At 40.5% G+C, this 27,904-nt stretch overlaps 1 protein-coding gene across 2 annotated transcripts in view; it reads right to left on the reverse strand.

The window, feature by feature from the left end:
* JAM2 (junctional adhesion molecule 2) overlaps positions 1 to 27,904 on the reverse strand; it is a 62,402-nt gene extending 34,498 nt beyond the window's left edge. The window contains exon 1 of one of the 2 annotated variants that reach the window (XM_082695296.1): positions 27,304 to 27,904. In XM_082695296.1, coding sequence (XP_082551422.1) covers positions 27,304 to 27,370 — 67 coding nt within the window. In that variant the 5' untranslated portion in view covers positions 27,371 to 27,904. The remainder of the gene's footprint in view (positions 1 to 27,303) is intronic. The other variant, XM_082695295.1, reaches the window with a different exon arrangement.

Genomic DNA, 27,904 nt, shown 5'->3' on the forward strand with positions numbered 1-27,904 from the left:
TCTGCCAGCACCTTGTCTTGGAATTTCTAGCCTCTAGCCTCCAGAACTGCGAGAAATAGATACTTGTTTCTGAGCCACCCGGCCTATGGTATTTTCGCTCTAGCAAACTAAGGCGATCTGCCTACATTCCAATCTGAGCTGCATCCTGAGCAGGTTAGGAAATGAGCACGTGCCAGGAGAGATCCAATTTTCGAAACTTTTTCAGACGAAGCATTTACAAAATGGACAAAGATAATTGTGTCCAAAAATGGTGTCTAAAAGTGTAACTGGCACAAAAAAACTAAGTGGAATTGTTGTTGGATGTCCCAGGTAGCATGAGGAGGACTACATTGGTCACAAAATCCACCAGATACTTTGAAATGCTGTAGAGGTAACCCTAGCATGTCCTACTTTGCTGAGGTGGTGTCAGACCTGGCTTCTCACCCAATGGGAGAAAGCACTCAACAGCACTGCACCACCGCCGGCAGCACCATTTTCAACAGCTTGGCTTTTTGATTAAATATCTGAAATCAAACAAAAAGCAACATGAAAGTCCAGATGGGTGAAGAAAGGGTTATCTCTTATAAAGGTGGCCCAAGACTTCATCACAGCTGGGGACAGAATCGGTCCTTGTCTTCAGGAAGTCACAGCTGATAGAGATTAAAGGAGACCCCCTAGCTTTGAATACCCTGTGCTCTGAATTACTGGTCACATCGCCTGGGGCAAGTTACAGCCTTAACCTTCCAAACCTCAGTTTCCACTGAAGTAAAATGCACCTACCAGCGCCTTCCCTAATGGGTTACAAGATTAAATAAAGCATGTAATGGCTTGGCCTACTTCCTGGCCTGCAGCAGACTCTCTACAAATACTCGCCTCTCAGCTCTCAGCTCTCCCCTCTCACGACAGTGCGTTTTATCCAATGGGACGATGCAAGCGGAGTGTTTTACAAACGATTCCACACTAATCATGTATTCGGATGATAGCTAGCACAGAATGCGTTGCCAGGGTTCTGTATTTTTCTCCTTTCTTTAAATGATTAACATGATGTCTTCATTACAGTGGCTGCTCAGAGTGGCAAGTCCTGGGTTTAAATTCGACCTCCGCTGTATCTTTGCTGTGACACATTTGGGTCAGCTACAGCCTCTTTGGGCTCTGCCTCGTCCTCTGTAAAACACGATAAATGATGGCGACGCCTTCCCTAACTACTTTTATTGACACAGTTCACCCCGCCCTTCACCTTGAGAGCACCTTCTACACGTAGCATCCAGGACCGCACACTTCCTAGCTTTCCTTCCCACAGGTCTGACCTTGGTCACCTCCTCTTCTCTGCCTAGGCTTCCTCCATTAATGCGGTCATCCAGACTCACAGCATTGAACACCCTCAGATACTAACAATTCCCAAATATATATCTCCGGTCGAGGCGTCTCTGTTGAACTCTGGACTCAGATTCAAATGCCTATTTAACTCTCTCGCTTAAAGGTTTAACAGACATTTCAAACACTATGTCCAAACCTCATCTTTCCTTCTGTATCTGCCCCACTTACCCCAACTCAGATGATGGCAACTCTGTTCTTTCAGTGGTTCCGGCCAAAAAGTTTGCACTTATCCTTAATGATTCCAGTTACCATTGCCTGGATCCAATTCATCAGCAAATCCTAGTAGCTCTACCTTCAAAATGCATCCAGAACTATCTCTTACTATGTCCATTGCCACCACTCGGAGTGCCATCATCTCTGCCTGGATCCTTGCAACAGACTCCTGACTGGCCTTCTACTCTATCCTGTCCCTCTAAAATCTGATTTCAATGCATTCTAGAGAGATCCATTAAAATACTAGATTGGATCATGGCACTTTTGCTCAAAACCTTCGATCAGTTATCCATTTTCCCAATGCAGACACCCTTACATTGGCCTGGAAATCCTATGCAATCTGGCCTTGCTTCCTTTCCACCCCCTTTCCTCAATTCCTCCCTCTCTCTGCTCCAAGGACACTGGCCTCCTTGCTCATCCTCAAAATAGGCCAAGCTTGACTGTTCCTTCTGCCTGAAAGACTCTTCCTTCAGATGTCTATGAACTCTCTTACTTCTTCAAGTTTTTGCTCAGAGGACAGACACCTCCTTAATGAAGTCTACTCTGGCCACCCTCTTCCATATTGCAACCCTACCTCCCTCTGAACTTTTTCCTTCCAAATTCCCTGATTTCCTTAATCCTGATTTTTCTTTTTTCCATAGAACCCATCACCTTCTAACACTTTATGATGTACTTATGCACTGAAGGCAGGGAGCTTTATTTTCTGATCTATACCCCCAGGGCCAAGAATTACTTGATTTGTAGTAGATAATAGCAACTATTTGCCAAATGAATGGAAACAAAGTTAATAATGGAGAAACTGGAAACAGAATATAAAGAGCTATGCTTAATTTTTTGAATGAAAGGAGGAGTTGCACAAAATTAATCAATGAACGATTCTGAAGCAGCTAATTTTGAAGTCAAAAACACTGCATCACAACATCACTGTGCAGAATTAATTTTCATATTGTGCTGCAGCAAAAAAGTACATAGCAGTAGCAGTATGAAGTATGTGGAAGAGTTACCTAAAATGTGATTTTAAAGCCATAAATCACTGTTCCTATTTTTAAAAATATCCATTTTAAAAATTCTAATTTTAATAACACAAGGTGAGTTCTTTTTTTTCTTTTTAAAGATTTTATCTATTTATTTGACAGAGACACAGCACGAGAGGATACACAAGCAGGGGTAGGGGGCGGTGGGAGAGGGAGAAGCAGGCTTCCTGCTGAGCAGGGGGCACGATGGAGGGCTCCATCCCAGGACCCTGGGATCATGACCTGAGTCAAAAGCAGCCACTTAACAACTGAGCCACTCAGCACCCCATAGTGAGAGGTTTTATTTTTTAAAGTAAAACTACTTGTTTTAAAAGTTTTAATATATAATTTAAAACAGCATTTTGGTTAATTTTGTGTCCTCTTGGATGGGCCACAATGCCAGATATGGGGTCAAACATTATTCTGGATGTTCCTGTGAAGGTGTTTTTGGATGATGTTAACATTTAAGTGGCTAGACTTTGAGTAAAGCAGATTGCCCTTCATAACGTGGGTGGGCTTCATCCCATAAGGTGAAGGCCTGAACAGAACAAGAGAATGACCTCCCTTGAGCAAGAGGGAATCTGTCAGCAGACAGCCATTGGCCTTGAACTGCAGCACTGACTCTTCCTGGGTCTCCAACCTGTGGGCCCACACTGCAGATTTTGGACTTGCTCACCTCTCTGATCCCATGAGCCAAGTCCTCAAAATAAGTCTTTTTATTTAAAGCCACTCCCTATTGGTTCTGTTTCTCTGGAGAACTCCAATACAAGCATCATATTGAATTACAGTAATAAATTAATTTGGGGGTGTCTAATACAAGGGTGCTTTGTATCTTAGGAGTTCTTTGTGGAAGTTCAGCAATACACTATAATTTTTAAAAATGCTCACAGTCATTTATATCCCAAGAATAGTGACCTAGAACAACCTAGTGTAGTCAGTTGTTCTCCTTTAAACCTTAACAAACACCCTCCTCTGAGCCACGTCTATACCCTCAAGGACAACGGATAGTCTTCCTTATCCTTTTCACACAGCCTTCACTTGGAGGGGAGGTGTGCATAGGAGTGAAGCCTCCGTCTCCTCTCCATTAAAAGTCTATCCAATATTTAAGACCTCTCCTAAGTCTCACCACTTCTAGAAAGTTCTCCTGTCAGAGCACCAGGGCAAGGGCTCCTTGCTCAGCAGGGAGCCTACTTCTCCCTCTTCCTCTTGTCCTCCTGCTTGTCCTCACTCTCTCTTCTCTCTCGCAGTCAAATAAATAAATAGATAACAACTTAAAAAAAAGTTCTCCTGCCAAAACTCTAAGTAACATCTTGACAAAATCCACTTTGATAAAATTAAATAGCCTTTTATGATTTGTCACATTTGACAGTTTTTGCGACAACATTCTCTCCCTGTTCTCATCTCTGATGCTCCTTTCCTGTCTCCTCTCCCTGAGACTGGCCTCTGACTTTTAGAAAGATGAGGGTTCCATGGCCATAAAGGTTTGGGAAACATCCAGTTAGTAAGTTAAGCGCGGGTGCTTGACTGGTTCAGTCGGTAGAACACGTAACTTTTTTTTTTTTTTTTAAAGATTTTATTCATTTATTTGACAGAGAGAGAGAGAGAGAGTACAAGCAGGGAAAGTAGCAAGCAGAAAGAGAGGGAGAAGCAGACTTCATCATCAGGCAGGGAGCCTGATGCTGGGCTCCAACCCAGGAAGCGAGATCATGACCTGAACCAAAGGCAAATGCTTAATTGACTGAGCCACCCAGGTGCCCCAGAACAGGCAACTCTTGATATTGAGGTTGTAAGTTCGAGTCTCATGTTGGGTGTAGATATTACTTAAAAATAAAATCCTTGAAAAAAAAGAGTTAAAATTCTCTAGTATAGGGGTTACTAGAGCTTTTGGCATGCTAAGGAGCACTGTGATTCTCCAAGGGGAACCATAACTTACAGCATGAACCGTGGAATAGAGTTAGAGAGAATAAAGCCGAAGAGAAAGTTCTGTCGAAGACCAAGAAGAGGTAATCAGAGAAAAAAGAAAAACTAGGGCAGAATGATGTCATGGAAGTCAGGGGTGGGCAGACTTTCAAGGAGCGAGCGTCAACAATATTGGATGTTCCGGAGAGGTCAAGTAAGGTTTTAACTGAAAGTAAGCTGTGAATTTAGAGGTCAGTAAATCACTGGTGATACAATGATGGCAATTCAGTGGCATGGCAAGGGAGCACTCTGTAGTGGGCTGAGGGGTCATTACAAAAACGGAGATAAATACAGATCACCGATTCAAGAATTTCATTACAGGATCATGGTAAGCTCTTTCCCACGGCAATTGTAGAGGCTCGAACATGTTTGTAGCCCATGATGGAGAGCTGGCAATGAAGATAAGCGAAGATGGAACAAAGGACCCAAGGAGACTGGAGGAGTATCATCCTGAGCACGGGGAAGAAACGAGCTTTTGGGGGCAGAGGGAAATTTTGGTTCAGGAGGGAAATTGCTAAAGATGGACACGGATGTGCACAGGTATGAATTCATCGGCTTCTCTCCTTCATGAGGTACCTTCTCACAATATAATCCGGTTATTTATTTATTTTTAAGATTTTATTTATTTATTTGAGAGAGACAGAGAGAGGCAGAGGAAGAAACAGACTCCCCACTGAGCAAGGACTCTGATGTGGGGCTCGATCCCAGGACCCTGGGATCATGACTTGAGCCAAAGGCAGACGCTTAAACGACTGAGCCACCCAAGCGCCCCACAACCTGATCATACTGAGCTTCCTTCAGAGGCTTCCCCCCCTGCCTTCAGGATGAACGCCAAATTCCTTCAAATAGCCTTTCAGAACTGGCTTGTCTTTCTAGCCTCCCCCTCAATCACTGACCCCCACAGACTCTGTGTTCAAGTCCTCCCCCACACCCAGAGGGTTCCCACTGCTCTTTGAACACCACAAGTCTTTCCATCCTCTACTGTCCCTGGAATCCCCTCCTTCCAACCCTCGCCTGACAAATGGGGAACGTCCATAGATAATCCAGTGCCCCACTCAAACATCATGAAAGGCAAAGCCTTCCCCAGTCCCTTCTACCCTTCTGTACACAGCCCTTCTCTCTCTGATGCAGCCCTTTTTAGAAACCTTTATTATTTTTTATTACAAACTATCTTTGACATATCTGTGTCTTCCATTGAATAGCATTCGAAACATGACACTGTTAGGAACTATGTGACACATTTGTACCTACATCGTGCTTCACACACAATTAGAGATAATTAAATGTCTGTTCCAAACAAAACTGAAAAGGTCTTGTCTTCAAATACGATGTATAAACTTTTTTAGTATATTTTATAAATAATATATTTACATAGAGCATGAAATATATTTTAAAGATGGAAAAAAAGATGGTATAAACTACGTATCTTTGTAATTTAGCACACTGCTTAGCACACTAGACTCACAAATACTAGGTGAACTAAAATACAATACTAGGCTTTAGTGATACTTTAATAACTCTTTGATAATATTAAAGTTTATAGCCTCTTTGCATGAAAATCTAAAAGTAACTTTCACATTGCATGACTCTAAACTACCCTCACTCTAATTACATATAAAAGGAAAAAAACGACATATTTGAGTGAAACATGGGTGCATATGAACAGTTATTCTTCAGTGCATTCTACAGAGTCATTATTTTAATATTTTTCTCCCATTTAATTTTTTCTCTTGTATCAGCTAAAAATGAACCCTAGGAAGGGAAAAACTGCTTCCCTAAAAATAGAATATAAGTTTCCTGTCCTTCACAAACTGAAGAATTTACTGCAGTAATGAAATACATGTAATTTGCATCCATTTATTTTAATTGGTTGGTTTTCAGCACTACCAGAATCTCTTTTTCTTTCCTTCTTTAAAGCGTTTATTTATTTATTTGAGAGTGAGAGAGCGTGAGAGACAGAGAGAGAGCGCGAGCGAGCGCGCGTGCGCGCGCGTGGGAGCAGGAGGGATGGGGGAGGGGCAGAGGGAGAGGGAGAAGCAGACTCCCTGCTGAGGAGGGAACCCAGGATCCTCACTCAGATCATGACCTGACCCATAGGCAGACACATCACCAACTGAGGCACCCACCCACTCCAGACCTCTTTTTCTAATAAATTTTTCATTGCCCCTTTACTGTCCTGAAACAAAATTTATGGGTAATATAACATTTTCCATGTGCATATGTGTATATATGCATACATATAAATATATATAAACATGTATAAAATTTGGAAAACTTAATATAGTGTTCCTTTAATATCAAAGAGAAACGAAAAGAAAGCAATATATAGTAAAATATTATATATTTTGATTTATAAATGTTCATACATGAGTCTGCTAGAATACACAATATTGAAAAATTCTGGTATTAGTCCATACTTACAATGTTAAGCTGGATTTAAGAGAAAAAGACCTGAAGCCATTCCAAATGGTACAGGAAAATAAAAAACAGGCTCACTGTGGATATTTACTTATGCATTAAGGCTGTGCAAAAAAAAAAAAAAAAAATTCCGTTTACAGCTAAATTAGTGTAAGTCATAGGCTCAGATCATTATAAAGATTTCACTTATTTGAACATGATATGGGGCTTGGTTGCAGGATGAAGGAGGAAGGGTGAGGGGCACAGGGAAGTTCTTCATTTTACAATACTGTCTGGCACACAGATATTGATCGGCTCTGGTCCCTGCCCAGCAAGTGTACAGCACCCACCATCATAGTGACAATCAAATGGGTCCCCAGAACTCCGTAACACTCCCTGGGGCAGTAACACCCATTGGTAGCTCCCCGTCGAATTCCTTGAACACAGACTCAGCTAATAAAAACCTGAAAGCTTTCATGGAAACCATTACAAACTGGATATTCTCCACTTACACAGCTGATGTGGCCCATAAATGGCCTTAAAGTTGATTTTTTAAGGGTAAACCTATGATCTCCCATGTTCCACTGGTGGTATTAGTTCTCACTATAAAACTACAAAGGAGATATTGGAGAGGACACAGGATTTATTGAGGCCGTTTTGGTATCGTTTACTGGCTTTTCAATTCTGTAATTTTCTCTTACCTCTTGATTTTTTAATTACTCCCTGCTCCAAGTCTAAGCCCAATATAATTCTGCCTACTCACAATATGCTGTATTCCAAAGGATAACACGTTCAGCTAGAAACGTTTAACCAATTTTGATGATCTAACTGGGATAATTGGTCTCTTAAGTTTTCTTAACTGTCAAGAATAGTATGCCTAAAGATATTTCTTTTTCTTTTTTCCTCCAGGCATGTTCTGCCACATACTTAAATGATTTTAAAGCTCTCTGATCCAAATCTTTAATAAAAATCTTTGAAAAGGCAAACATATCATGAAATCTTAACCCAGTCTGCGTTACCTTCAAAGATATAACACAGACACTCATATTAATTAAGCTGCAAGTGCCTGAAGCCTAATTAGGAATCTTGGACTCAACATTCTGAAAGAGTCCCAAATATTTTCTGACTGATCCTGTTTCCATGGAAACTAAACTTGGGAAGTAGTAAAAGACAGCAGAAATGACAAAATGGTACCGCAGAAATTAGCTAAAAGAGTTATTCTTCATTTCAAAATAGAGGGAAAAAAATCCTCGGGTCCTACTATCAGATAGCCCCTAGTAACTTAAAAGGCAAGACCTATAAAAAATTTAGGAAGTGTGTGATATATGAAAATATTTATTTTTGCTTATGACAATATTCATATTTTTCTTTTGATATTAACTTCTAGGAAAAAAGCCAGAAAATTATGGGGATTTTTTCTATTTCCCTTTTAAATGATCTATGATGCTAGAGTGTGACTAAATTTGATAATAAATCCCTCAACAATATTGGATGAGCTCATGTTTGGATATTTTTCCCATTTAGTTAAACAATATTTTCAGATCATGAAATACTTATTTCGGGCTAATGGCTTACCCTTCAGGTTCATATTGGTTTGAATTCAATTTGAGTTGTGAACAGAAGGCATATATATGTTAAGAGACAACTGCACTACAAATAAACCGAATGTCAGAAAGAATTTTAATAACATATTAAGATCTATAAGCCATCACCCACACTCTAAATGGAATACTCAAATTATTTTCTTGTTACGCCAGAAAAAAATTAGTCATCCTTCAATGCCCCTGCAGGATACTGTGTGCCGATTCTAAATCCATATATGCTACGACAGAGGCTCCCCTCTCTTCTCCCTGTGCCTTTATAGTGCCAGAGTAAACACCAGAATAGAGCACCTTCTATTTCCCCTAAAAATCTCCTCTGCCTTCTGTCTTTCCTTACACTTCACAGTAGCCTCATCTCCCACATAGAAAAAAAAATGGGATCTGGAGTCAACAGTTCTAACTTACTTAAGACCTGCTTCTGTGTCTCCCTAAACATGTTCCGAACCTCTGCTTCTCATTTATGAAACCTTGATAAAAATAGTTCCGGGTACCTCATGGGTATGTTAACAGGAGAATTAAGTAATGTTATTTGTATGAAGTGTTTTGTCAATCCCAAAGTTCCATTCAAATGCTAATTCTGCCTTCTTTTTAATCCTTCAGGTTAGCCATAGCTTTGCTCTGATCTCCCTTGGTTCTTCTGGCCTCCAGATAACTGACTTGGCAAAATTCCTCCCTGCTTTGTGCACTATTTCCCTGGGCACGTTTTCTTCATTGTCTCTGATCTTTTATATTCTGTAGCTGAGCACATTCTCCAGACTTCTGTCCTTTGCCCCTACTAATCAACCTCTATATTTTCCCCAAGAACGTCTTCTCCCAGAGTGAATCTCCCTATTTTTGTTTACCACATACGTACAGGGGATAGGTACAAGAGGATTTACACCTTTATCCTCTTTTCAATGCTCTATAGAGACATTTTTTAGTTGGATATTTTGTTGCCTCTTGATATATACAAAATAATCATTCCTTCTCAATGTAAATACTATGATTTCTCTGGTTCTTCAAATTTACAAACTTGAAATTACTATTTCGATGTCTTTGATGACCCCCTATATTTAATCAACCACTAAATCTTACCAATTTCTGTTTTCAATGTCTTTTGGATTTAACTGTTCTTAAACAATTTTGGCAGCTGTTACCTTAATCCTGTACCTTTTTACCTAATACTCAGAGTATAGTCACCTCTTTCCTTCTAAGTCTATTCAGTATGTAAGGCTCAAAATTATTGTTTACCCTAAATACCAGCTTTTGGTATACTGCTTCACTCTTCAAAACTTCTGGCAACTTCCTGATGGCCCACAGCATCAAACAGAGACTTTATAAATAATATACAATCAACTCCATGAATATCAAACCATTTCTTGCTCCTTTTCAAAACAAGCTCTGTGTTCTAACCAATAAGAACTCTGAAAGAGGCAGTTTAGAATGAAAATAAGTTCTCAACACCATACAAAATAATTTTAGCATCTAAGTATGGGACATTTTTTCCCCATTTGAAAGCAAAATGTTAAATTATGAAGAAATCTAATCATTTTAAATAAACCCCTTCATTTTACAAATAAGGAAAATGAGATCCAAATACAATAGTTTTCTAAAGCCTTACAAAAAACTAAGAGCGAACTAACACAATCTTAGTTCTTTGCATCCCAAGCTCCATTTGATTTATGTCATACTTTTTGCTTCCTTGTAAACAAGTGACATTTATGGTTGGAGGTATAAGGTCTTCTGACCCTCTAGTACAGACGTTTCACCTGGACATATAACTTATGAATCCAATAACACATCCCTGCCAAATGACTGAGAACTCCAATTTATAAAATTAATGAACATGAACATGATTCTGAAAAATGAAACATGATTCTGAAAAATGAAAAATGAACATGATTCTGCCCACCATTCCAGTCAGTGTGAACGTGCCCCTGAGTTACTCCATCATGGAAAACGTAACTGAGGGGTGCCTGGGTGGCTCAGTGGGTTAAGCCTCTGCCTTTGGCTCAGGTCATGATCTCAGGGTCCTGGGATCAAGCCCTGCATCGGGCTCTCTGCTTGGCAGGGAGCCTGCTTCCTCCTCTCTCTCTGCCTGCCTCTCTGCCTACTTGTGATTTCTGTCAAATAAATAAAATCAATCTTTAAAAAAAAAGAGGTATTTCTATAACTGATTTCCAAAAGTATGTATCTTTTTATTTTCTAATAATAAAAAATCAATTTCCTCAAGTGTCCCAGCCCATGTAATGAGAAAGGCTTGTCCTGAATGAGCTCATCATCACTCAGCAGATTTTGGTATCTCACCCCCAAAGATAAATAGTTGAATGTGTGGAATGATGCAAGCAAGAGGAAAACGGCTTGCTTGTTCGCATAGTTGGGACTCTAAGTATAAATTCTATGTGGGGAATATGATGCAGTCTTGTTTCCACTCTAAAAGGTAACGGGATGGGAGGTGAAGTGAACTCCGGCTTCTATTAATGCCTACATTCTCTTGCACATGAATTCATGGTGTATTTGGAGAACGGGTTATCCCGCATAGAAATCCCTTCTGACATGAAGGGCTACAATGAGAGTGTGCGTAAGTGGCTGGCACAGCTCTGGGCGGCTTCTAAATGACCCCAATTCTTTCATTCTTCTCCCAAACCAGAGTCTTCTCCAGAGAATCCTCAGAACTTCGGGGTCTTCAAGGTTAAAGGAACCATGGGAAATTAAAGCATATAAAGAACTCATTTGGAACTTGATATTAAGTTTTAATGACATGGATTTGAGCATTAAGTGAATATTTTAGGAAGTGTGAGCAATTTTGAAATGTGCTTGAGTTGCTATGTTAAACACTGGAGATACCCTTACCCTATTAAAAAAAAAAAAAAAGCTGCAGTGGTCTCTTCTGTTATTTGGAAGAGCCAGAGGGTAGACGAAAGAGGTTTGATCAGACTGGTCTCCATTTAATAAATATAAGAGAAAAACTTGACATTTTTAGGAATTTAATCAATTCTCTTCCTTATGTTCTCCTTTTCTTGTCATCAGTCTATGACTTTGCCATGCACTTATCTAATGGGTACTTCTAGATTTTAGGGAATGAAATATTTAAGTCCCTTTCAAAGGAAATTAACTGAAAGGCCCACACTACATTATGAAGAAAAACGTCGCTGTTACATGCAGATTTACTAACCCAGGATCTTGGAGTTCGATTAATAACAGGGTGTTTGGTTTGTTGTCCGGCATTTTATTTTTCTGTTAGTGTGACACAGACTAGCTAGATTTAAAAAGGGGGCCATTCCGACAGAATTCAGTTTTCTTATATTGGTTAAGTAAGGCGTAGAATTTAGGAGAGCGGGTATTTCAAGTAGACTCACTTTGGTCTATTATTTTCTCTTTAACTAGGAGACTCTAAGGCGGCTTGTCCAATAAAACGCAGAGGGGCAAAGAAAAGAAATACGGAATTTTTATATATTTATCACATTCTTTTTTTATAGGTTTAGTTTTTTTATCATGACAAATTTTCCTTTTCTTTTATTCTTTTTTTAAAGATTTATTTATTTATGTAATCTCTATACCCAACATGGGGCTTGAACTCACAACACCGAGATCAAGAAATGTATACTCTACTGACTGAGCCCGCCAGGTGCTCCTATGACAAATTTTCAAATACACACCAAAGCAGAGAGAAAAGAACAATAGACTCCATATACTCGCTATTTGAATTCAACAGCAGCCATGTTTACTTCATCTATCCTTTTTGTTGTTGAGAAATTTTAGAGCCAATCATATATATCAATCATTTTCTTTATTATTTTAGGAGGTATCAATGCAAATTAAGGACATATGGCTATAATGACATTAAAATAACAAATTATAATTCATTTCTTAGTATAATCTAATGCCCTGCCTTAGTCAAATTCATGTAATGTCTTTTTTGAATCGGGATCCGCATTTTAAAGCATTACACTTGCTTCTTAAGATTTTTGTCTTGTTTTGTTTTTAATCCGGAGCTAACCTGACCTATTCTCCCATCCATTGTCTTATCATGGAAATCTAGCTATTTATTCTGTAGAACAGCCCACTTTCTAAGTTTATCTGTGTCTTTAATCTGTGCATCTACTCTCCTGTAAAGAGAAGGTAGCTTGCTAGTGGCTTGATCCAAATAAAGGTCAATTATTATTATTTTCTTGAGGGATGAGCACAGACACTACGTAGGGAATGTCATGTGCCTCCTGCTGTATCACACAATGATTGTCCTACTTTTAAGGATGCTAAGATTAATCTGTGGTTTTAGGTGATAACAGACTGCTCCTTCCATTTTAAAGGTCCCTATCACATTTTGCCTAATTTTGAATAATCATAACCTGAACCAATGACATGTTGCAAGATGATGATGATTAGATTCTTTTGTTTTCCATATTATCTTTGCACATTTACTAGCTTGACTTCCATAAAGAAGAATTTCCCCTATCCGTTAAGGCTATATCAAACACTAAAGGAAAAGAAGATGAAGGCTTACTTCTTTATTTTAATTGTTAAAAATCAGGGTAGGGAGCCATTGATGTAGTTGGCTCTAATCATGACCAAAGTGTAATGATTTTTTAAAATTTTGTCAACTCTCTTTTTATTGTCTGTCATGAATACACTTAAAAACATGTTTGTCATCTTTAAATCAATTGCCTTCATTTTTTTTTTCCCTCACTTTTGGTTCTCGAATTGCCTCTAATTTGGCCACAGTGAGTCTTTTCATGTTGTATCCTGTGTCCTTTAGACACGACCCCATTAACTTTGAAGAGTTTTCTTGCTTTCTGGCACAACAAAATAAATGTTTCCGGGGTTATATATGTCCAACCCTAGATATGGAATCAGATGTTCCGCCAAAGGTTCCCTGGTCACTGCTAGGAATGGTATTTAGAGATCACAATGTGTATGCTGACTTTTATAGTGTTGTAGGATAGATTTCATTCCTATTCCCAACTTCTCTATTTCCCTTCCCACTTATTATCACGTGATATCCAGGGCGTCCTGGCTGGTAGGATGCACTTCCCCAGCCCACTTGCAGTTTTGACCGTGGGATTGTTCTCACCAACAAACATATGCTCTGGTAAGTGGAAGCTTTAAGAACAAACACATAGTTTTTAGTCGGTCTCTTGCTTTTCCTGTGGCCACAAGCACTGTCTGTCCCAAACGGGGTCGGCTCCTTCAGCCTGGGGCCTGGAAGGAGAGCGAGACATGCAGAGCCCAGATTCTGCTGCTGACATGGGGCCCCCAAAAGGGGAAGCAGGCAAAAGTTCTGTGTATGGTGGCAAACTACTGAGATTTCTTAGGTTATCTGTCACTTGATTGAAATGAACTGATACAGGTTGTGATTTAATCTAGGCTTTTTTAGTAGACAGAGATAAGAAATACACAGTTTAGGAACAAGAAAGCATTAGGAGTTCATGCTGACATTTTCAATTCAAATATACATAATAGGACTTTTACCATTTTAAAAACATAATACTTGTATCTCTTTTTTTCCTTCACTGAAAATCTTGATATCTATGCTATTATAATTATTGATTTGCATTATCCTGTAGTATAACTTCAACATAACACCACTGTTTTCAATTATTTTCACTGAAAATGTATTTGCAGCTTTATTTATTTATTTGTTTGTTTGTTTATCTTTTTGCAGCTTTATTTATCCTTAAAATGAATTCTACTATTCAGTGGTATATTATATTCTAAACTCAGACTGGAAAAATTCTTTCCTCTGCATGGTTAGTTACATCAATAGTTTGGTACACAGTAGGTTCATTTCTGCTTGTTTCCAATTTTTAAAAAAAAGATTTTATGTATCTATTTGACAGAGATCACAAGTAGGCAGAGAGGCAGGCAGAGAGAGAGGGGGAAGCAGGCTCCCTGCTGAGCAGAGAGCCCAATGCAGGGCTCGATCCCAGGACCCTGGGACCACGACCTGAGCCCTAGGCAGAGGCCCCAACCCACTGAGCCACCCAGGTTCCCCTATTTTCAATTTTTAAGATGGCCATGTTAGTGAATTTTTCTTTGAAACAGAACATTTAAGTTTTCACAACCAAATCGGTGTAGTAAGTTATTAAGAGAAACAAGTTCCATTTCTGCCCCTTTCCACCCATTGTGAGTGGCTTTCATTTAACCTTCCAGTATTTCTTCCTTACACAGAATATAGCATGCTACATTATACAGTTCTGCACCTGGCTTTTTTCCTTTGCTATACTAACACACGGAGATCACCCTTGATCCCTTTTATGCATACACAGCATGCCACTCTGTTCTTTGTTCAGACAATCTCTTCTTGATGGGCGTTTGGTTGTTTTCAATCTTCTTTATAATAAATAATTTTGAAATAATACCATGCATCAATCATGTTCTATGTTTGTTTGTTTGTTTGTTTTTAAGATTTTTTATTTATTTATTTGAGAGAGAGCATGAACGAGGAGAAGGTCAGAGGGAGAAGCAGACTCCCCATGGAGCTGGGAGCTCAATGTGGGACTTGATCCCGGGACTCCAGGATCATGACCTGGGCTGAAGGCAGTCGTCCAACCAACTGAGCCACCCAGGCCTCCCAATCATGTCCTATGTTTTGCAAATACAGCTTTGGAATAGGCTCCCGATAGTGAAGTTGATGAGTCAGAGTAGACATGCAATGTTCCTACATATTGTTGAATTCTTCTCCATAGCAGATCACTGCACAGCCCCTTAGCAGTCAGAGTGCCTGTTTGCTCACAGCTTCAATAACAGAAGATGCAGATGAGTTATGTGTTTTTGCTAATCTGGCAGGGAAGAGATATTATCTTTGTGACAGTTTAATTTGCATTTAAGTGATGTTGAGTGCAGTGTCATATCCGAAAGAACTATTATAATTTTTCTCTGGGAACTCGGGTTTGTGTTGTATGTGAGCCATTTTTCTATTTTGTTCTTTATATTTTTATTTCTTTCCATTTTTTCAGGGCTTGTTGCATGTCAGTGACAATACTCTTAGGCTGAGACTTAGGAGACTGAGAACCTTCTGGTTGAGATTTGGAGTGCAGATGTCTTTTTCCCAATTAGTCATTTGCCTTTTGATTTTTTATGGTATTTTAGTATTTTTTCTGAGCAGATGCTCTTTTGATATATAGTTTTAATTTTTAATTTTTTAAGGATTTTATTACTTATTGATTTGAGAGAGAGAGTGAAGGAGAAGAGCACAATCAGGGGGAGCAGCAGAGGGAGAGGGAGAAGCAGACTCCCTGGGACTTGATCCCAGGACCCTGGGATCATGACCTGAGCCAGAGGCAGACGCTTAACCACCTGAGCCACCCAGGTGTCCTTGATATATAGTTTTATTTAAAAGAATGCATCCATGCTTTTGTTATTTTGGGAGGGTGAATTTATTACTTATTGACATTTGGATCTTTGATTCATTGGGAGTTTATCCTCATGATATCCTATCATTTTCCCTCAAATAGCTACCCAATTGTATGGTTTAAGCATTTTCTATGGTTTAAGATGCTTCTATTTTATAGAGAGATAAATGGAAAGACACATCTCACATCTCTACTAAATTTCCAAATGAACTAGGGCCAATTCCTGGACTTTATATTCTGTTCCATTGGTCTATCATCCTATTCCTATACCAGCCTCACAGTATTTTAATGATAGAGGTTTTGTCAAGTGCTATAATCTAGGGCAACCATCACCTCACTTCCACCCAAAGGCACTACTGCTGATTTATTTTTCATTACCTCATTTGTCTGATACTTATTTTATATATATCTTATAATTAACATCACATATTGATGCAGAAATACATGCATATCATTCAATACCGAAAACGTATGTTGGGGCATATGCTCTTTTTAAGAGAAGTAGGACATGGAATAAAAAAAAGTCTGAAGAACTAGCTCTCCAGGCAGGTGTTTTTTGAATATTTTAGCATCCTCATTCAGATTTTCTGGGAGAGTGGCACAGTAGGGCTGAAAATCTTAGGATGCCTCTAATCTTGGCATTTGCGATAGAAGAATACCCTTGGACTTAGCAGATGAGTCACCTGATCCAGAAGAAAGTTTTTCACTTTCTTCTTTTTCACTGCAAGAAGATATGATTACTGGACAAGAATGCCTAAGAAAACCATCTTTGGTTTGGAAATAAAGATCAGTTTATCAGGCCCTCCCTTCTTTTTTAGCAAACTTTTACCTACCATGAAGCGTGGATTGCTATGGTACCAATTGAGTGGCAAAGAGATTGGACCATGAGGGCCAAGTCTGGAATCCCCTGCTCCGGGCAGTACTTGCACAACTCTCTACCATTCTGTGCTGTAGTTTATCTCAGGCACCTTGCGAAGAGGTATTGTTGGATTCATCTGAACCTTTAATCAGTGCTTACTAATTCAAGAGGAGGTTACATTAGTTTTTGTGTGTGTGTTTTGTTTTGTTTACAATACAAGAAGGCATCAAGCAATCAGCAAAACTTCTTAAAACTCTATAGGGCAGACCAGTCTTTATATTACCTTGTCAGTCTAAACTCTAGGGACACTATAGTTCATGAGGAAGGAGGAAGTTCTAAGAGCAGTCAAATTGTGCATTCATTACGTAATATTCACCCTATACATGTCCTTGGATCCTTAGTATTAAAATGTCATTTTATGAAGCTAAGAAGCAAATAAACATTAAACTCTAGGTGACTTACCTCTATTCAGTTAAGTATTAGAGAATCATCATGTGTCAGGCAGGATTCTAGGTGCTAGAGACACATAGATGTATTTTCTCTGTCCTTGACAAGTTCACAATCCAGACAGAAACCCATGTAAGCATGGTGACAAAAGCAAACGGACAAACAAAAAAACATGGTGACAGTATAGCCCAGGAAGTACAAAAGAGAACCAGGAACCTACCAAGAACGCCAGGAGTATAATACATGTGGGTAGACTTCAGCTTTGAGGAATGGATGAGCTGGAGAGGGTTCAAGAGAAAGAGGGGGTTTAGACCTTCAGGGAGTAATTGCACTTGCCACAGGGAGAAAACTGGGACAATAACAACACAAGAAAAGAGAAGATGGCAGGGAAGGAGAAACATTGTATCTAAAATGACAGAGTTGTTCACTCCTTTACACACACCCACACAGGCAGGGCACAAAGCACCTGACTTGTTCTGGGACCAAAAGCACTGTATGGAGCCAAAGTCCAATGATCCACAGCTCCAATCACCTTATGTGGAATTTTTATCCTATGTTTTAATGACCTAGCCTACTGCTGTGTTTAGATTACTAAACAGATAGACCCTTGGGTTACTGTTTATTCTACGGTGGGCGTTCAACTTCTGATCAGAACCCATTCCCATTTTAAAGTGCCTCTAGAGCATTTTTAAAGACATTAGCACAATCCTCCATTTTCAGATTTAACACTTTCCCAGTAGTTCAACATGTTCCCTTTTTATCTGCGGTCATTACTTCTTTGGTCTCCTTTAAAAATAGTAACAGTTTGCACTTGTCTGTAAGTCTTAGCTGGTGCTGGTGCTGGTCTTCTCTGGGCGTTGGCCCTTATCCTCTACTCCGGACTTTTTTCATAGCATCGGAGTTGGAATTTTTCCCTTTCTAGATTTGATCACTGGTTTGGGAGTTTATTTCCCCTCTGTTTTGTTATATTCATTTTGTTTCACTACTTACTTTTGTTGGTTTTAATTAGATGGTAACCCCTGCTGCACTTCAGCGTAAGGATTTTAAAGGCCTCTGCAAGGTGTTATCATGGTCCTATTTGTGAGATAGCTTTGGGTTGTGGCTTAATTACTAGTAAAAATAAATTTTTGCATGGGGAGCCTGAGTGGCTCAGTGTGTTAAGCTTCCAACTCTTGGTTTAGCTGAGGTCAAGATCTCATGAGTTGTGGGATCAAACAAACCCCAACCCACCAGCCCTCTGTGCTCAGCAGGGAGTCTGTGAGTGTGCTTGGGGTTCTCTCCCTCTGCTCCTCCCCTCACTTACATGCACACTCTACCTCCCTGTAAAATAAATCTTTAAGAAACTAAAAAATAAAGTTTTGCAGAAAGGCATAGAATATCATATATAATATGATTTGATTTATTGGAAGGTGAAAACAATAAGCGTAGTAAATTTTTATTTTTATTATTTTACTTTTTTAAAAAAAAAAAGATTTTATTTATTTATTTGACAGGCAGAGATCACAAGTAGGCAAAGAGGCAGGCAGAGAGAGAGAGAGAGAGGAAGAAGCAGGCTCCTGACTGAGCAGAGAGCTAAATGTGGGGCTCGATCCCAGGACCCTGGGATCATGACCTGAGCCGAAGGCAGCAGCTTTAACCCACTGAGCCACCTAGGCGCCCCTATTATTTTACTTTTTTAGAGATTTTATTTGTTTATTTGGAAAAGAGACACACGGGAAGAGAGGGAACACAAGCAGGGGGAGTGTGAGAGGGAGAAGCAGGCTTCCTGCAGAGCAGGGAGCCCGATGTGGGGCTGGATCCCAGAACTTTGGGATCAATACCTGAGCTGAAGGCAGACACTTAACAACTGAGCCACCCAGGCACCCCTGATTTTTATTTTTAAAGAAGCTATACAAGTATGCTCTTATATACTGGAACTGTATTTTCCCCCCAATTTTTCTGGACTATATGCAAAAAGTTTAAGAGTAGGCTATCTGTAAGGAGTGGAATAGAAGTCAGGGAGCTAGAAAGGAGAGTTATTTTTCATTTCTGTACTGTTTGAATTTACCAGATACATACCTTTTTCTAAGTAAAATGTGTAAGTAAATGCATTCAGCAATGATCTATTCTTTGTCTTGAATTATGCCCATAAATAAAGTATTTAGCAAGTTTTTACAGTGTGAGCAAAGCTAAAACGAAAAACAGCAGGTGACTGCTTTGACAAAAGGAGAGTGAGTGATCTGGAAACACCTAGAATGAAGGAGAAAGACCAAATTAGGCTTTTTTACTCCTTACCAGTATAAAAACAACTCAGTCCCAAACTGTCCCTATGAAAAATTTTGAAAACTAAAACAAAACAGAAAATTTAGCAAAACAAATTAAAAATGCCAATGACCTACGAAGAGAGAGAAAGGCAAAATTCTTCAGTAAAGAACTAAAACTTCCATCTGTTAAAATCATAAGCATTCTTGGGGCACCTGGGTAGCTCAGATGGTTAAGCATCTACTCTTGATTTTGGCTCAGCTCATGATCTCTGGGCCCTAGGATCAAGCCCTGCTTCGGGCTCTGTGCTCAGTGGGGAGTCTGCTTGGGGTTGGGATTCTCTCTCTACCTCTAAATTAAAAAGAATAAGAATAAGAATAATAAGAATAATAATAATAAGAAGAAAAAGAATAAGAAGAAGAAGAAGAAGAAGAAGGAGACGATGACGACGAAGATCACAAGATTTCTTGCTCAGGACTGTGTGAGCCAAGACAGTGGAGAGCTAAGAGCATAGCTCTTGAAACGCCTTCATAGGACTGGTCCAGTAGTTCTTTGCTTTTCTGTTCATAAAATGTGGGAACAATTTAAACTGTAAACATTTCCAAACCCTTCACCAGCCTGAGGATTCCAAGAGTAGGATTCTGCGGGTCCTGTTAGCAGGCATTCATCTGAGCACACACATTCTCTCCTTCTCTCCCCTGTTTCCTCTCTCCCCCTCTCTCTCCACCTCTACCCCTCTATCTGTCTATCTCTCTCTGTGTCTCCATCTCTCTCATACAGGCGTACCCTCACATGCTTAGTAACACAGAAGGACACCCTTCTCTCCAACAAATCTACTCCAATCATCCTCCTAAGGATGGCAAATTGGGAATAAGGTAAAAACAAAGCTAAGGGAAGACAACCCCCCCCGGGGGGGGGCAGAGAGTGTTAGAGAATAATATTGAAAGACCATAAATAGTAGCCCCAAAAGCTAGTTTCATGTTTAGATGTCGAGAGCTGAAGAGAGAGTTGGAAAAACGTGCAGCATACGCCATTTTAAATTCCTTAAAAACCAAAGAGTTGTTTTCCTCAAATCCTGATAAAATTTAATTAACTACATTTCAGATTTAAAACAACTTTCTGTGGGTGAATGTAAATGTCTAATTATACATGTACCTGTACATGTTTTCAACCAGCCATATAAAAGAAATACTTAGGAAATCACAGCCTGGACCCCACCAATAACGTCTAACGGGGCTCCCACTTCCATGTCCCACCACCCATCCTGCCCATTCTCCACACTCCATACAATGTGTTCTCTTTGAAAGGCAAATCTAACTGGTACTCAGTGTTTAAAAGCCTTCAATGGCTTCTCCTAGTCTTTAGGATAAATCCAAAATCCTAAATATGTCCCACAAGGCCCTCTTACCACCTGGCTGCTGTCTTTGGTCTTCCCCTGTCCTCCATGCTCTGGCTATAGGGGACTTCTTCTGCTTCCTTATTGCTTTTGCTCAAGTACCTCTCTACAGCACTGTTCCTCTGTATCTGGGATGGTTTGCCCTCTCCTTCAGTTGCCTGGCATCTTCTTTTCATGTAGATAGACAGGTGTCTATATATATGTGTGAATATTGTGTAATAATACAAATATATCTGTGTATTTTGCAATAAAACTTTAAAAAACACATTTTAAAATAAATTCTTTAAATAATAAAAATGAATAAAACAAACTGTTAATATTAGTATAATACTTATGAAACAGCCCATTATTTGTGCTTAGATAGGACTCTCAGAAATGTAGGAAATCCATTATAAATGATAATATGAATGTTTAGCTCCACTGACCCCAAATATTATCAATAATAACAAGACCAGTTTTCCAAGTGCTATGTATGCTATAAATGTGTACACATTTAATTTACCTTACACCCCTACGAAGTAAGTCTATTATTGGGATTATCACCATTACAGATTGGTAAACCAACACACAGAGAAATCAAATAGCTTGTACCAGATCATACAGTTAGCTAGCAAATTAACACAGAATTCAGCATCAGAGTACATGTTCTTTACTGCTACACTACATGATTTGAAATAGATCTCAAAAACTACAATTCTAGGGGCACCTGGGTGGCTCAGTGGGTTAAAGCCTCTGCCTTCAGCTCAGGTCATGATCCCAGGGTCCTGGGATCGAGCCCCGCATCGGGCTCTCTGCTCAGCAGGGAGCTTGCTTCCTCCTCTCTCTGACTGCCTCTCTGCCTACTTGTAATCTCTGTCTGTCAAATAAATAAATAAAATTTAAAAAAAAAAACTACAATTCTACATCACTATAAATTATAATTTAAAGGTAAAAGTTATGGTTGCTCCATGGGATCTAGAATATTCTTGGGTACAATGCTGATTACACTGTTACTGTGTACATCCTAATTTTGGTTGGTGTCATGGTTTCCCAGAGATGGCCACATCCTAATCCCAGGAGCCTAAAACATGGTACCTTACATGGTAAATGGGAATTAAGGTTGTAGGTAGAATTAAAGTTGCTAACCAGCTAACTTTGGGATGGATAGATTAATCTGAATTACCTAGGTGGGTCCAATGAGTCCAGTGTAAGTGTAAGGGTCCTTATAAGTGGAAGAGGGAGGTATATGAGAGAAAACAGATTTATGGAAGCCTAGCATTGCTGGCTTCAAAGCTGGAGGAATGGGGCCACCAGTCAGTGGCCTCTAGAAGCTGGGAAAACAGCTTGGGAGCTGATTCTCCATTCGAATCTCCAGAAGATAGCTGCCCTTCTCATGCTTTGATTTTAGCCTAGTGAGACCTATTTCAGATTTCTAGCCTCTAGAACTTTAAGATAATAAATCTGTGTTATATTCAATTTATGGTGATTGTTTCTGCAGCAATAGAAAAATAATATAGTTGGGTTGTTTTTCTGAGTTCTGGTCACGTTAATAGTAACACCTCCCAAGAAAACAGTACCCAGTTTTAAGTTTTCTTTCTCTGCTTTTGCCAAAGCAAGCCCTTGACCTAGATTCTGATTCCCCCTTTTCTATACTGACCTTTGTCTTCCTCAAGGCATCAATCTGGCAATCCAGGTACACTGGAGTACTGACTCAGCGGTGCTATGGCATGAGAAGGTCATTTAAAAAAAATGGCCTGTACAGATTTCTTCTGGTCCCACTTCAGCAAACGCAGCAGCTCTAACTTCCCCAGTTCAAAACATCTTCTCTACCAACAAGGCCTACTGGAGGAAACCGATGTGATAGAAACCATGGGTAGAGAAAACATGTGTAAATGCACATGCGCTCCTCTCATTAAACTGCTCTGGTGGAAGGAAAATGAATATCATCAGCCTTAGGGAATTAACTGTTATCTTTATGTTGACTTTTTGTTTTAGATGTCTTCCTTTGGGTTTTGTTTTTTTTGGGGGGGGTTAGACTTCTTCCTTTTGAATGTCATCTCTGTCTCAGTTTTAAAACCATTATCAGGTGTACCAGCAAGCCCAATCTGACCTATATGTTCATCAGATAATTAAGACCATGCCAGGAAGAAACCAGTCTTCCTCTGCAGATTGATGATGATGCTTTGTTCTTAACAATGTTTACAGAGGGCAGACTTTTCCTGGCACTGGTTCCCTGGAGTACTCTTTTGGGTCAGTTCCGCCACCAGGGCAGAACTTTGGGATTTTGCAGAAAGTCCAGACCTCTCCCTGCTCCCCAGTCCTTATCAGCTGATGAGAGATTACTGAGTCAGGCCAAGTAAGCCTGGCTTGGGTTCCAGTCCAGAATTGAGGACCGTTACCAGTACACGGCTATCAGTTACATTCAACTTTGTCTGATGTAATGCTTTGCTTAAATGTCACCTCAGAGAAATCAGACACCTCACCTACCTAGGATTAGTTACAGCTTCATGATTTATATTGCAATCATTAATTCCATCCATCCATTTTTCCACGTCCTCCACTCATGCCCTTCCTATCTGATCAACAGACATCTATTTACACCTCCTACTAACCAGGTGCTTTGCTTAGCAATTTACATAGAATGGTGAGCAAACATGAAAAAACTCCTTCCCTCATGGAACTCCCACTTTCATGGTAAAGAAAAATGCAGTTTCATAAACACACACGTAAACGTCCATATATCAACAGGTGCACTGAACTGGTAGTCCAATTAACAACAGCAGCAGCAACCATCAAAATCTTCCAGACGACTAAGAAAGAAATAAGAATATAGACAAATGGAAATAAAAGAATGGAATAAGCATGATATTATATATAATAGGATTGGGACAAAAGGGTGGTACAGTTATATTGGGGATGGATATTAAGAAGATAAGTATGTAATTAAAGAATAAAAATCCACAAGGTCTTCTTTTTTTGAATGAAGACAGTGAAAGGAGTTAACTGCTCAGAGAGAAAAAGGAGAGAAGCCCAATTATTTGTGGAACAAATTCTCAGATCTTCAAATCCCAGTTCCATTTCTTTCTAGCCTACATGAATGAGCTTTCTTTGAGCCTTGGGGGACATTATCTGTAATCTGAAGATTTGCTCTGTTTCATGCATTTTCTGAGAACTTAAAAAGAGAGACTATTCAAAAAAGTCCTTAGAACAGTATCTGATATATATAAAGTCTTTAATATACAGTTATTGGATCTGGACATGAAACCTGAGTGGATAAATCACAAATAGGACTGTGGAGTGAAACTTAGCCCTGAAAAACTTTCTTGTTTTTCAACAACACTCTGATAGCAATGAGTGTACCCAATTCCTGTTTCTTGGATTCTTTCGTCCAAGATCATACTCAATGCCTACATCTTGGTTTCTCCCATCCAAGTACTAAGGAGGCCCAACCCTGCTTAACTTCTGAGATGAGATGAAATCAGGTGTATTCAGGGTGGTATGCGGCAGACTCAAATCTTGGTTTCTAATACCATTCTCCAATAAAAGGAACCAGCACTCTGTGGAGAAATGGCTGATTCTAGGACTGGATCAGGGAACATAAAAGATCAGCCTGAAGCACTTTGTGTTGCCAAAAAGCAAGGACTTGCTAAGCAAAACAAACAGAAATGCATATATATATATAATGATGGGGTATGTCAATATGACATATGACATATGACAATATAACAATGTATATATGTCAATATATATAATATATATATATATATATATATATATATATATATCCTTTGACATACCTTATCATTATATATATAATAAAATAATGGGGTATATTAGAAGATACAGAAACCACTAGAAGAACTCCTAGTGGCCAAAGCTGGAAGAACTTTAGTACTAAAATAAATAAAATAAATAAATAAATAAAATAAATAAAATCATATTTGACAATAATCCAAAGTATAAAATAATATTCATAAGCCCATACTGATATAGAAGTCATGAGAAAACATCAGAAAAACACCAATTACAGGATATTTTACAAAATACTACACATGTACTCCTCAAACTTGTCAAGGTAATAAAAACCAAGGGAATCTGAGGAACTGTCATAGCGAAGAGGAGCCTAAGGAGACAGAACGACTAAATAGAATAAAGTATTCTGAATTAGATCCTGAAATAAAAAAGGACATTAGGAAAAAGTGAAGGAAATTTGAATAGTCTGGACATTAGTTAATAATAATGTGCAAAAATTGTTTCATTAATTATGACATATTTCATACTAATATAAAATATAATTAAAAGGAGAAAGTTGGATGTGGTATATATGGAACTCTCCATACTATCTTCACAATATTTCTTTAAATGTACTTGTACTCAGTTATAAAATAACTGAGCTTATTTTTAAAAAAGAAAGAAAGAAAGGGAATATTCTTGCAATGCCAGACCTTTTAGCATCCTGGGAACAGCATAGAAAAGATCTACACATACTCCCAAATTATTCCCACCACAGGAGTCAGGGTTAGAAGGACCAATAGTGGGGTGCCTGGGTGGTTTGGTGGGTTAAGCCTCTGCCTTCGGCTCAGGTAATGATCTCAGGGTCCTGGAATCAAGCCCCAAATGGGGCTCTCTCCTCAGCGGGAAGCCTGCTTCCCCCTCTCTATCTGCCTGCCTCTTTGCCTACTTGTGATTTCTCTCTGTCCGGTAAATAAATAAAATCTTAAAAAAAAAAAGAAGGACCAATGGTTAGAGGCTCCTGGGTGGCTAAGATGGTTAAGCATCTGCCTTTGGTTCATATCATGATCCCAGGGTTCTGGGATTGAGGCCTGCATCAATTTCCCTGTTCAGTGGGGAGCCTGCTTCTCCCTCTCCCACTCCCCCTGCCTGTGCTTTCTCTGTGTTAAATAAATAAAAGCCTTAAAAAAAAAAAAAAAAAGAAAGAAAGAAAAGGTGTAGAGCCAGGGGGTTCAATTTACCCAAAGTCTGAAGAAGAGGTTTTTCTGCTCATTCATCTAAGCCTGTGTTTACCTCTTGGTTATTTCTTGGCTACACTTTCAAACTTAGGGTGTATTGTTTCTATTTTGATCACTGAATAATAATAGAAGAGTAAAACCATTTTCTCTGTTTTTAATTAGTGGTAATTGTAAAGCCAGTCGTTTTTAATTTGAAATTTAGGATCATCAAATATATATATATATAACTTTCCCAGCAGTTTTGTGACAATTCCTCTAGCCTGTCTGTTGCCCTTCACCATTCCTGCATTTTTTCTTTGTGTGCCCGATACGATACCAATTTCAAAACTGCATAATGGTTTTGTCGTGAGGACTTGCCTTCTTGGTTTGATTTTCTATAATATAGGTCAGCACATGTCCCTTCACCGAAACAACTTGCTCCTTCCTCCCCCACTAAGGAACAAAGCTCACATCACGTTGAGTTCAGCAATACTCACTTCGGCAATAAGAGCGTGAGAAAAAGTCATTGTATTATGGTATTAGACACTCATCCGGCGGGTTATTTTAAATATCCCCAGAACTTGAATAGCAACAATAATAACCCATTCTATTGAAAAAAAAAAAAGAAGAAGAAGAAGAAGAAGAAGAAGAAGAAGAAGAAGAAAGAAAGAAAGAAAGAAAGAAAAAAAGAGAAAGAAAAACGAAACATAATAGAAAAAGGATTTCATTGCTGAAGTGCTTAAGATCTATTTCGATTTCCTCTATTTTCCTAAAAAGTTAACGCGAAGAAAACAAAATAATAGGATACCTTCCCAGGATTTTAAATCTCCGGAGCCCAGAATCCGTGAAAATCCTGTTTAGCACCACCCCGTGAAATGGGCCTTGGGACGTCCCCCCCACCCCCGTTTCATTCAGCTTCTGCCTCTTTCTAACAACCGTTCCGTCGGGCGTCCCCAGAGGACACAGCAGCTGGCTGGAGTCCCCAGACCACAGGTCCCTCACTGAATATCGATGTGCAGGTGGAAAGGATAAAAGTAATTGTGGCTCAGCAGCCACCAACTCCCCTCATGCCCCTGCCCCACAAGGACACCGCCTTTCTTCGCCGCAGTCGGAAGCCCCAGAAATCAAGGCAACTCCAACACCATCCCCTTCTCCGGCACTTCGCGTGCGGCCGGCGCCTGCCTCCCTCCGATGCCATCTTGAGATCCCGGCATCTTCCACGGAGCGCGTTTTGCATTCTGTGCGCGTCCCTGCGTCTTTGAAAACTTACCCCAACTTTGGAAGAAGGTGAGAACCTGCGCGTGTGGACTCAATTTTCTCCCCCCAGAACGGACAGAATCAGATGCCATTTGCCATAAACCGGAGACCCCCCGCGCCGCCCCGCGCCTGCCTGCACCCCCCGACCCCCGCTCGCTGGGTGCCAAGTCCGACGCCCCGCGGCGCACCCGCAGTCCAGGGCCCCAGAGACAGCGGTCAGCGAGCGCCGCGTCCAGGGGCCGGGAGTCTGCGGGGCCGGTCCCGGCGCGCGTGGGTGGGAGGGCGGAGGTACCCCCGCGACTTACAGCCCAGCGCGACCACCAGGTAGCGCAGCAGCAGCAGGAGGAGGCGGTGGCGGCTCCTCCTCGCCATCTTCCCGGGGTCCGAGCTGGTTGCTCCTCGGAGGCCGAGGGTCGCGGCGGCCGGAGCGCGGGAGGCCGGGCGCGGGGCCCCTGAACTTCTGGGGCAGGCGAGGCGGAGAGACTCGCTCCGCGGAGAGGAGGGGAGCGGTGGGCGGACCCTGATGGATGTCAGCTTCCCCCCGCCGGGGGCGCCTTCTCAGCTGGCCGCCTAGGGGCAGGTCTGGCCCGTCCCGGGCTGGGGGGCGGGGGGGCCTGGGCTGTTCCTTTTGTGCGGTGAGGGGTGGGAGGGGGGAGGGCCGCGGACGCCGGACGAGGTGTGGGCTGGGTCCTAATGAGGGGGCCGGAGGCGGCGAGGAGCGGAAGGGAAGCCCTGGCGGGCGTCCCCCCGCCCCCGCGCCACCGGGATTGATCGGCTTTGTGTCTGGTCCGGCGCGGGGCTGCCAGCTGTCCCCGGGGCCAGGAGCCCGGGGGCGGGAGGCGCGGGCCGCGGGGGCTGGGGCGAGGCGGCGGTGGAGGGCAACTCTGCCTGCCTCGCTCCAACTCC

The sequence above is a fragment of the Mustela nivalis genome (genome assembly GCF_964662115.1).
Source record: "Mustela nivalis genome assembly, chromosome: 1".
Taxonomy (NCBI): Eukaryota; Metazoa; Chordata; class Mammalia; order Carnivora; family Mustelidae; genus Mustela; species Mustela nivalis.